Below are 9,377 nucleotides of genomic sequence, written 5' to 3'. Positions count from 1 at the left end.
CGCATATGACCGCACTCTTCCAAACGCCACCCGACTTGGGAGTCAAAAGCTATTCTCGTATAACCCCGCTCTTCCAAACACTACCCGATTTGGGAGTTATAATCTATTCGCGCACAGGGCTGGATCACTACAACCCCTCCCCTGTGAGTGGGGTCGGGGGGTGTCTTATAATATCTGGTAATAAATAAGGAAGGCCGCCAATTGGTTGCTGTTCTCTAATCGCATTCCACCACGGCTGGGTTTTAGCGGGTGTTGGTTCTGCGTGCCCCCTTCCCTGTTTACGCGCGTAATTCAAATGTGTGAATCGGTGGGCTCACAGACAAAGGGCCCTATGTCGAGTTTCTTCCGCGCTTTCCCTGACTTGCCCTGAAATTCTTTCCTTCCTTCCTTCCTTCCTTCCTTCCTTCCTTCCTTCCTTCCTTCCTTCCTTCCATCATTCAATCATATTTATTGAGCGCTTACTGTGTGCAGAGCACTGCACTAAGCACTTGGGAAGTACAAGTCGGCAACATATAGAGATGGTCCGTATCCAACGGGCTCACAGTCGAGAAGGGGGAGACAGCCAACAAAACAAAACATGTAGACGGGTGTCAAAATCATCAGAACAAATAGAATTAAAGCTATATGCACATCGTTAACAAAATAAGTAGAATAGTAAATACGTTCAAGTCAAATAAATAGAGTAATATAACTGGACAAATATATATACAAGTGCTGTGGGGAGGGGAAGGAGGTAGGGCCGGGCGGATCAATCAATCGTATTTATTGAGCGCTTAATGTGTGCAGAGCACTGTACTAAGCGCTTGGGAAGTACAAGTTGGCAACATATAGAGACAGAAATAGGGGGATCAGTCTGGGAATGCCTTGTGAAAGAGGTGAGCTCTCAATAGGGCTTTGAGGGAGGAAGAGAGCTAGCTTGGCGGATGTGTGGAGGGAGGACATTCCAAGCCAGGGGAAGGGTTCGGCCAAAGTGGAGTCCCTTGGGTCTTGTCTAATAGCCACCTAACTTGACTCTGGGGCAGAGGGTTTGCCAAGGCCCAGTTCAATCCTCATCGGGTCCCTGGGGGTGCGGGCATCATGAGGGGCAGGCTCCTGGCTCTGCCGCCTATGAACCACTCACGCGATGGGTTGACGACATCTCTCCTGAAGGCATCAGTGCTGACACTCCTGCTGCTGGCTTGGGGGCCCAGAGGGGTTCAGAGCATCTCCGGCGGGGGGTGAGCCCTCCTTCCAGCCCCCCTCTCTGGCACAGTTTCCCTGGACCCCCAGGCCGGTGGGAGAGAGGCCGGTGGGAGGGAGGCCAGGAGAGCACTCTCAGGGTGATGGTAAAGGCCAAGGGGGATGATCGCCTGCATTTCCTCTCTCTGAGTGACTCGGCAGTGGCTTTCTGTTTCCTCAGTTTTGCAATCCTCAGTACCCGTGCCGGGCCTAAGAGAGCGACTGGAGTTAAGACAGGCAGCGCAGGGCTGGGCCTGCCAGGACCGGGCCCACCAGGACTACGGGGTTCTGCTCTGGGGGAGCTGAGGATCCCCACCTGCCACAGCACAGGTGAGCATGGGACGGCATCACTACGGGCTGGGGTGGAGGGGATTTGTGAGGTTGGGGGAAAGGAGCCGGGAAATCCCATGACCTGGGACTAGTGGGGACCTTGAGAGGTCATTTAGGACATCCTTCTGTCTCCGGCCAAGACCACCTCGGCCCACTCAAGCAGGAGATCTAGAGAATTCAAAGATCCACAGAAAAGGAAAAAAACTCTCTGCCTCAGCCACCATCTGATAGTCTGTCCAAGTAATGTCCCCCAGCAGTCTGGCCCCGGGGTCTGAGGGTCAGACAGCCCCAGGGGGCCTCAGTTTCTCCTTCTAAGTCAAATGAGGACCTGGTCAGTAGCCAAATTCTGACAGTTCCTGCCATCCTTGACGGGACAGGCTTTAGTATGCCCTGGCTAGGGGAACAGGGGGATGGGCTGGAAAAAGAGAGCCCCTCTTCTCCCCAGATTTTGGACTCTGAATATGAGCCTATCTCCAGACGATGGGGCGGGGGGGAGGGATCAATCAAGTAAATAATCAATCACATTTATTGAGTGCTTACTGTGTGCAGAGCCTTGTACTAAGTGCTTGGGGGAGTACAATATAATAATAACGATGGTATTTGTTAAGCGCTTATTATGTGCCAGGCACTGTATTAAGCACTGGGGTGAATGCAAGCAAACCAAGTTGGACACAGTCCCTGTCCCATATGGGGCTCACAGTCTCAATCCCCATTTTACAGATGAGGTAACTGAGGCCCAGAGAATAATAATAATAATGATGATGGCATTTGTTAAGGGCTTACTATGTGCGAAGCACTGTTCTAAGCGAGTGAAGTGACTTGCCCAAGGTCACGCAGCAGACAAGTGGCGGAGGTGGGATTAGAACCCATGGCCTTCTGACTCCTAGCCCTGTTTGCTATCCACTACTGACATGTTGCCTGCCTACAACAAACTTACAGTCTATAGGGGGTGGTGAATGTGTATGTGGCCTTCCCAAACTGAGCCCCCTCCTTCCTCTCCCCCTCCTACCCCTCTCCATCCCCCCTGCCTTACCTCCTTCCCTTCCCCACAGCGCGTTTATATATATATATATTTGTACGTATTTATTACTCTATTTACTTATTTATTTTACTTGTACATATCTATTCTATTTATTTTATTTTGTTAATATGTTTTGTTTTGTTCTCTGTCTCCCCCTTCTAGACTGTGAGCCCACTGTTGGGTAGGTACTGTCTCTATATGTTGCCAACTTGTACTTCCCAAGCGCTTAGTACAGTGCTCTGCACACAGTAAGCGCTCAATAAATATGATAGATTGATTGATTGATGCGGTTGGGGTCGGTGTGCACATGTGTGGTGGAGAGGGTGGTAATGAGGGTGTGGCAAACATGAGTGTGTGCATTGGTGATTGAGGGGGGTGTTGCGTATGTGTGCACATATGGGTGTCAATGTGCATGTGTGTTTGTGTGTGTGTGTGAGAGTCAGTCCATCGTATTTATTGAGAGCATACTGAGGGCATTCATTCATTCGTTCATTCAATCATATTTATTGAGCACTTACTGTGTGCAGAGCACTGTACTGAGCGCTTGGGAAAGTATAACAATATTACAGACTTATTCCTTGCCCACAACATGTGTGTGCATGTGGGTATTTGTGTGTGATAGGGGGTGTTGCAGAGTGAGATGCCCACTGTGTCCTCTGAGCAGGGACCCTGGCAGCCTCTTGAAGGTCCAGCCCAGTTCCGAGCTGATTATCTTGGTCGACGGGAACCAGAGAGGAGGAAGCAGCAGCAGCAGTAGAGGAAGAAGGGGCCCAGAGGGTGGGCAGGAGGAACTCCAGAGGCAGCAGGGTGGTGAGAGTCACAATTATAACAGTGCTATTAAGGGCTGACTGTGTGCCAAGTACTGTATTAAGTGCTGGGGTAGATAGAAGATAATCAGGTTGGACACGGTCCATATCCCACTTGATGCTCCCATTCTAAAGTATTCAAGAGCGTAGATACAGTAATAATAATTGTAGTATTTGTTAAGTGCTTACTAGGTGCCAGGCACTGTATAAAGCGCTGGGGTATATACAAGCAAATAGGGTTGGAACAGTCCCAGTCCCACATGGGGCTCACAATCTTAATCCCCATTTTACAGATGAGGTAATTGAGGGCCAGAGAAGTTAATCAATCAATCAATCGTATTTATTGAGCGCTTACTATGTGCAGAGCACTGTACTAAGTGCTTGGGAAGTACAAATTGGCAACACATAGAGACAGTCCCTACCCAACAGTGGGCTCACAGTCTAAAAGGTGGGCTCACAGTCTAAAAGTTAAGTGATTTGCCCAAGGTCACACAGCAGGCCCGTGGCAGAGGCAGGATTGTAACACAAGTCCTTCTGGCTCCTAGGCCTGTGCTCTATCCACCAGGCCACGCTGCTTTCTCAAGCGCTTAGTACAGTGCTCTGCACACAGTAAGTGCTCAATAAATACGATTGATTGATCTATGTATATAGGTTTGTACGTATTTATTACTCTGTTCTATTTGTACATATCCATTCTATTTATTTTATTTTGTTAATATGTTTTGTTGTCTGTCTCCCCTTTCTAGACTGTGAGCCCACTGTTGGGTAGGGACCGTCTCTATATGTTGCCAACTTGGGCTTCCCAAGCGCTTAGTACAGTGCTGTACAATAAATACGATTGATTGATTGATTTCTCTGTAATGTAGAGGGCGAGGAAGGAAAGAATGTGGGGTTTCTTCTGTGTTGCTGCCCCTGCCAGACTTACTTTCTCCCAGCTGCTGCTGTCTTTGAAGCTGGCTATGTTATTGCCAGCTCCCGGTGGAGGGTGGGACCAGGCCAGTCCTGGAGTGATGGAGTGGAGTGGAGTGATGACCGTCTCTATATGTTGCCAACTTGTACTTCCCAAGCTCTTAGTACAGTGCTCTGCACACAGTAAGCGCTCAATAAATACCATTGATTGATTGAGGAAGAGCAGTTAATCAGGGAGGGGCTGATGGTGTCTCTCAGCTCTGCCTGGGGCTGCATGGCTCCTCGCCCAGTCCTCTGCCTCTGGCCTCAGGTGAGAAACTGCCCACCCAGCTCGGCCCAGTCCATCGCCTCCACCCCCATCTCCACCACTGAGCAGGTGCAACTGGTTGCCATCAGGGGTAATAATAATGATTGTGGTATTTGTAAAGCACTTACTATGTGCCAGGCACTGTACTAAGCCCTGGGGTGGTTACAAGTAAATAGGGTTGGATGCAGGCCCCTGTCCCACATGGGGTTTACAGTTAATCCCCATTTTACAGATGAGGTAACTGAAGCCCAGAGAATAATAATCGTGGTATTTGTTAAACGCTTACTGTGTGCCAAGCACTGTTCTAAACATGGGGGTAGATACAAGGTAAGCAGGTTGTCCCATGGGGCTCACAGTCTTATCCCTATTTTACAGGTGAGGTGACTGAGGCCCAGAAAAGTGAAGTGACTTGCCCAGGGTCACACAGCAGATAAATGGTGGAGTTGGGATTAGAACCCATGATCTTCTGATTCCCAGGCCTGTGCTTTATCTATTATGCCATGGTTGCCAAAGGCGCCTGGTCGCAGCAGGGATTAGGTGGTGGGGTGGGATATCCCGGGAGCCGGCAGAAAGGCAGATAGTTCTGCCGGTCCTATCGCCCATCCCTCCGCTTAGAGGGTTAATGGGAACTGTGGTATTCTTTCCGGGAGGGGTTCCCAGAAGTAGTCGAGGTACAGCGCAACCCACGTTCCCGCCTCTGACCCAGCCTCAGCACCCGGGGGTAGCCATTGGCCCCAGGGTGCCTTGGCCTGGGGAGCCCCTTCCTGCCCCGATCTTTGCAGATTTGGCTGGTATTGGGCCCACGCTCAGCCCGGGCAGGGGCTCGGGCATGGGGCTCCGGAGAAGCTGAGCCGAGGGATAAGCCTGCGGTCTGGGCAAGCGAGGTTCTGCAAACGGACCAGAGACCATGGGGACTCTGGGGAGACAGGGGGGCCAGACAGGGGGGCAGAGGGTCGCCTTCCTCAGGGGCAGGAGTGGGGTCCGGCAGGACGAGCCAGGGCTTGGGCAAGGCGTACCTGCCCGGCGCGCCCTGAGCCGGGAGGCGCACGTGGCCGTGGGTGCGAGCCCTGTGAACACGTCACGGAAACATCAGGGCCGCTGTTGGGGTGACTCAGCCCCGCTGCAGTGGGCCGCCTGCAGGGGCGGGGGCTATTGCGAAACTGGGCCTCCCCAGTTTCTCTTGAAAAGGGAAGATCTCCAAGCTCAAACTCTCCCAGCCGCGACCGACCCTATAGGCCGCGACCCCCGCTGCCTGCTTTGGCTGGGGCGGGCTCCTATTCGGGGACAGCTAAGGGCCCCCTGGGGCCCCGTGGATCCTCCAGCTCCCTCGTCCCCCCTCCTCGCTGCCCTGCAGGTGGACACAGGGAAGCCCGGAGCCGGTCCAGTCTGTGGGGCGAAAGTCCGAGATCGGCTGGCAGCGCGGGAGGGGCAGGAAGTGCCGGGAGGGCAGGTCCCCGACTGACCCACCGCTCTATGGGGCAGAAGGGGTCAGTCCCCTCAGCTGTAAAATGAGGATGAAGACAGTGAGCGTGGGACGTGGGCTGTATCCAATCTGATTAGCTTGTATTTACCCCATTGCTTAGTACCAAGTAAGGACTTACCATTAAAAAAGGGGGTCCTCCAGACCCCCTCAATCTCCCCACGGGTTTGTATGTGCCCGCGCGGGGGGCCGGGGATAGCAGGCTGAGCTCGGTGGGGCAGGCCGCAGATCTGGATGATCAGAGAGAAAGAGAGGTCCTGGGAGAGAACTAGCCTGCGTGAGAGGCGAGACGACACATTCCAAGGAAGAGGCCTGAGCCCGTGGGAAGAGGGTGGGTCTGGGTCTGTGCCAGCTACGGCCAGGCTTTCCCCGAGGGCACTGGGCATTTCCCTCCTCTTCAGCCCTGCCCCACCCTCTGCCCTCCCTGAGGCCCAGGATGCCCTCTCCCGCCTCCATCTCATTCACAACAGTCCCTCCCACAGAGTCCTTGTGGGGAGGGGGAGATGTTGGGTGGGTGGGTCCTGCCCCGGGCTGGGAGATGAGAACCAGGGGCGCTTCCAGCCACAGCCCCAGTGACCGCCGAGAATTTGCTTTTTTTTGCAGGAGCCCCAGAGAACCCGAGGGTCCGTCCCCGAGCCGGGCCGCGTCTCCCCACAGAGCGATGTCGCCGGGCCCCAACACCACCAGGCGAGTGGACTCCGAGTTCCGTTACATCCTCTTCCCCGTGGCCTACAGCATCATCTTCGTGCTGGGCGTCTTCGCCAACGGCTACGTGCTGTGGGTCTTCGCCCGCCTCTACCCCACCAAGAAGCTGAACGAGATCAAGATTTTCATGGTGAACCTGACGGTGGCCGACCTATTGTTCCTGGTGACCCTGCCGCTGTGGATCGTGTACTACTGGAACCGCGGTGACTGGATCCTGCCCCCGTTCCTGTGCAACGTGGCCGGCTGCCTCTTCTTCATCAACACCTACTGCTCCGTCGCCTTCCTGGGTGTCATCACCTACAACCGCTTCCAGGCCGTGACGCGGCCCATCAAGGCGGCCCAGGCCACCACGCGCAAGCGGGGCATCATCCTGTCGCTGGTCATCTGGGTGCTGATCGTGGCCAGTGCCTTGTACTTCCTCGTGGCCGAAGGCACCAACACGGCCACCGAGGAATCTGGCCGGAACGTGACCCGCTGCTTCGAGAGCTATGACAAGGACAGCCAGGCAGTGCTGGCCATTCACATCTTCATCGTCGCCAGCTTCTTCGCAGTCTTCCTGCTCATCTTAGTGTGCAACCTGACCATCATCCACACGCTGCTCGCCCAGCCGCCTCAGGCCCAGTCTCCGCGTGGCGCGGGCGTCAAGAGCCGCGCCCTGTGGATGGTGTGCACCGTGCTGGCCGTCTTCATCATCTGCTTCGTGCCCCACCACGTGGTCCAGCTGCCCTGGACGCTGGCCGAGGTGAAGTGGCACAACCACCGGAACCACCAGGGCATCAACGACGCCCACCAGGTCACGCTCTGCTTGCTGAGCACCAACTGCGTGCTGGACCCGGTCATCTACTGCTTCCTCACCAAGCGTTTCCGCAAGCACCTGACCGAGAAGCTGCGCAGCCTGCGCGGGAGCCGCAAGTGTTCCCGGGCCACCACCGAGACGGGCACCGAGGGGGTCGCCATGCCACTTAATGCCTTCGCCGGCTACTCCATCAAGCAGTAGCCAGAGTTGCCGCTCCCAAGGACCGGCCCGGTCAGGCCGGGGACGGGACAGGGACCCGGGCCGGGAGCCTGGAACGTGCCTGCCCCGGCCAGCTACTCCCCAGCCCCGAGCCAGAGGCCAGTAGACCCGGCTACCCACCACTGGCCAGGCCCGGGCAGAGCCACCCCCTCAGACCATCGCCCCTGGGGTTCTGAGGCCGAAGAGGCCTGGACACTCCACTTGGACACCCCCAGACACCACCCTGGCACCCACCCAGGAAAATATCTGAGCCGGGGGGCCCAATTCTCTCCCCAAACCCCGTGCACCCCATTAAGCCTCATGCTTGCGAGTTGTAAGATTCCATCACTGCCACAAGTCTGGGAAGGCTCAAGTCAAAGTGCCGGAAGGTCTCTGGGCCTGCTGGACCGGAGATCCCCCAAGTGACCCAATGCTGGTGTCAGCTTCGGGCAATGCCACCGGCAAGGCGATGTGGGTGTGTGTGGGTTTCGGGGCATGAGCATGCAAGTGCGTGAGTGCAAGCATGTGTGTGGCAGTTGCAGCTTGAAGCATGAAGGCTGCCTGCCCCGCTCCCCGCCAACTCCCTGCGCTTGATTGGCACCTATGGGGAGCCAGCCAGGTCCCCGGGGGGGGGGTCCACAGCGATATGAACCCCCTGCTGCCTGTCTGCCTGGCTCTGCCATCACAAGGTATGAATTAGTAAATCTATTTTTGATACACAAACAGCCTCGTTAATATTTACAGCCCGGATGGAGCAGCAGCGGGGCCCTGAGGAGGCTGCCGCCGGGCTGGATCAGCAGGACCGCTGGCAGGCAAGGCCGGCTGCGGGCAATGAGCCAGGCTTGCAGCATCCAAGGGGCACTGCGTGCCCGGGGCAGCTTACAGGACCTTTGCAAAGATGGTGACCGAATGGCGGTTGTCCCTTAGTGGGGCAGAAGTTGGGCTTTCAGAGCTAGGCTGCCTGGGGTGCTCCGCCAACGGGCACCCACAGGGATGGTGGGGGGGGGATGTGGGGAGAGAAGCAGTGTGGCTTAATGGCTAGAGCACAGGCCTGGGAGTCGTCAGAAGGACCTGGGTTCTAATTCTAGACCTGCCACTTGTCTGCTGTGTGACCTTAGACGAGTCATTTCACTTCCCTGGGCCTCAGTTACCTCGTCTGTAAAACGGGGATTAAGACTGTGAGCTCCATGTGAGACATGGTCCGTGCCCAACCTGATCAGCTTGTATCTATCCCAGCGCTTAGTAAAGTGCCTGGCGCATAGTAAGTGCTTAACAAATAACATAATTTTATAAAAAGGAGAGATGCTGTTCCCTAAAACATGGAGTAGAAGCAGCATGGCCTAGCGGAAAGAGCTTGGATCTGGGAGTCCTCTAATCCCTGCTCTGCCACGTATTTGCTGTGTGACCTTGGGCAAGTCACTTTATTTCTCTGTGCCTCAGTTACCTCATATGTAAAATGGGGATTAAATCCCACTCCCTCCTACTTAGATGGTGAGCCCTGTGTGGGTCAGGGACTGTGTCCAACCTGATTAACTGTCTATTCCAGTGCTTAGAGCAGGGCAAATAATAAGTGCTTAACATGTACCTTAGTAATAACAATATGAATT

The 9,377-nt window shown here is 54.9% G+C and overlaps 1 protein-coding gene across 1 annotated transcript; it reads left to right on the top strand.

Moving 5' to 3' along the window:
- The first annotated feature begins 6,732 nt into the window (after window positions 1–6,732).
- PTAFR (platelet activating factor receptor) lies at window positions 6,733–8,278 on the top strand. Its single transcript, XM_038758421.1, has one exon. The coding sequence runs from the start codon at window positions 6,733–6,735 to the stop codon at window positions 7,771–7,773; it is 1,041 nt and encodes a 346-aa protein (XP_038614349.1). The 3' UTR covers window positions 7,774–8,278.
- The last annotated feature ends 1,099 nt before the right edge of the window (window positions 8,279–9,377 follow it).

Source organism: Tachyglossus aculeatus, chromosome 16 (assembly GCF_015852505.1).
Source record: "Tachyglossus aculeatus isolate mTacAcu1 chromosome 16, mTacAcu1.pri, whole genome shotgun sequence".
NCBI classification, from domain to species: domain Eukaryota; kingdom Metazoa; phylum Chordata; class Mammalia; order Monotremata; family Tachyglossidae; genus Tachyglossus; species Tachyglossus aculeatus.
Note: the sequence above shows the minus strand (reverse complement) of the source record. Positions and strands in the feature narration are given on the sequence as shown.